The 1,448-nt window shown below is 45.8% G+C and overlaps 1 protein-coding gene across 1 annotated transcript; it reads left to right on the top strand.

Moving 5' to 3' along the window:
* The first annotated feature begins 446 nt into the window (after positions 1-446).
* On the top strand, positions 447-1,151 carry LOC143882940 (uncharacterized). The gene is made up of 2 exons (XM_077386316.1): positions 447-672; positions 793-1,151. The coding sequence occupies exons 1-2, from the start codon at positions 447-449 to the stop codon at positions 1,149-1,151; spliced, it is 585 nt and encodes a 194-aa protein (XP_077242431.1).
* Positions 1,152-1,448: the final 297 nt, after the last annotated feature.

Raw genomic sequence — 1,448 nt, forward strand, 5'->3', positions numbered from 1 at the left:
TAGCTATGCTTAGGTGACACTTCTTTTATTTATTTTGTATGTGCTTATTATCCCCGGGTCATACATGATTAGGTAGAAGTTTTTCTAGGGGATATTTGTTCCCATTTCACATGATTTTCGCTCAAAAATCTTCAAAGTTAATAATAAATGGCATAAGAGACCGAGAACTTGTGCTCGGGCGAGTTGGGTGCCTAAAACCTTTCCAACTCATAACCAGGCACGAGCCCATTTGTTTCTGGTCATCCATTACACAGAGGATATCTTTTGGGGTCTAGGGCCGACTTCCTTTGATGATGACTCTTCTTTGTTTTAGGTACGTCTTGGTTTCGAGGCTTCGGTCTCCGGATCAAGAGGTATCTCGTTTATTATCGCACTCGTGCTATGCTACAAGGAGTAGCACTTGTTTTCGAGAGTTCATTGGTAGAGCTCTCCTTCAGAGAACAATCATGACAATCTTCTTGGTTGTTGACGTACCTTTCACATACAGCGCCATCATCAGGCAACCGGCCCTAAGAGATCTGGGAGCAATGGTGTCTACCCCCCACCTTCAAATGAAGTTTCTAACTTCGAAAGGAGTAGGAGAGATACACGGACAGCAAATGGTGGCGCCGCAATGCTATGACACGAGCTTGAAAGGGAGTAATGCTCCGTTAGAAAACTTTGAGATCGAAAGTCAGGACCCGAAGGAAAGAGCCCGAACCATTAGGGGAGAACCCATTGAAGAGTTAGATTCGATCTCTCTATCTGAGGACTACCCTGAGAAGAAGATCTAGATCAGTTCCCTACTAACAGGTACCATACGAACCCAACTGGTCGACTTCTTGAAAGCTAATGAGAACGTTCTTGCGTGGTCCACCTTCGACATGCCAGGCATATCCCCAGAAGTTGCGGTTCACAAGTTGAATGTGGACCCAACTCATAAACCCATTCGGCAGAAGAAGTGGAACTTCACTAAGGAACAACAAGCTCACATGAAGGTCGAGGTCGATAAATTATTGCAAGCTGGATTTATCAGAGCGATCCAATACCGTGAGTGGCTGGCCAACGTCGTAATGGTTAAAAAGGCTAATGGTAGTTGGCGGGCTTGCATAGACTTCAGCGACCTAAACCGCGCCTACCCTAAAGATCCCTACCCCTTGCCCTATGTATAGCAACTAATCGACGCCACCTCTGGGCACGAGCTCCTCAGCTTTTTGGATGCGTTCTCCGGGTACAACCAGATAAAAATGTATGAGCCGGACATTCCCAAAATTGTGTTCATTACTGACCAAGGCTTGTACTGTTACACGGTAATGTTGTTTGGTCTAAAGAACGCTGCCGCCACTTACTAGAGGCTCGTTAGCAAACTACTTCAGAAGCAAATAGGGAGGAATGTGGAAGTCTATGTAGATGACATGTTGATAAAAAGTCTGGAAGCCCGACAGCACATCGCCGACCTCAGGAAAACC

Source organism: Tasmannia lanceolata, unplaced genomic scaffold, assembly GCF_043159265.1.
Source record: "Tasmannia lanceolata isolate RefF3 unplaced genomic scaffold, GAP_Taslan_0.1 ptg000008l, whole genome shotgun sequence".
In the NCBI taxonomy this organism is placed as follows: domain Eukaryota; kingdom Viridiplantae; phylum Streptophyta; class Magnoliopsida; order Canellales; family Winteraceae; genus Tasmannia; species Tasmannia lanceolata.

What these genes read in the sequence shown, in the direction of transcription:
- LOC143882940 (XM_077386316.1), top strand. Translation starts at nt 447, where the DNA reads ATGACAATCTTCTTGGTTGTTGACGTACCTTTCACATACAGCGCCATC. An exon ending in AGAAAACTTTGAGATCGAAA is followed by an intron (nt 673 to 792) that starts GTCAGGACCCGA and finishes CCCTACTAACAG; the next exon opens with GTACCATACGAACCCAACTG.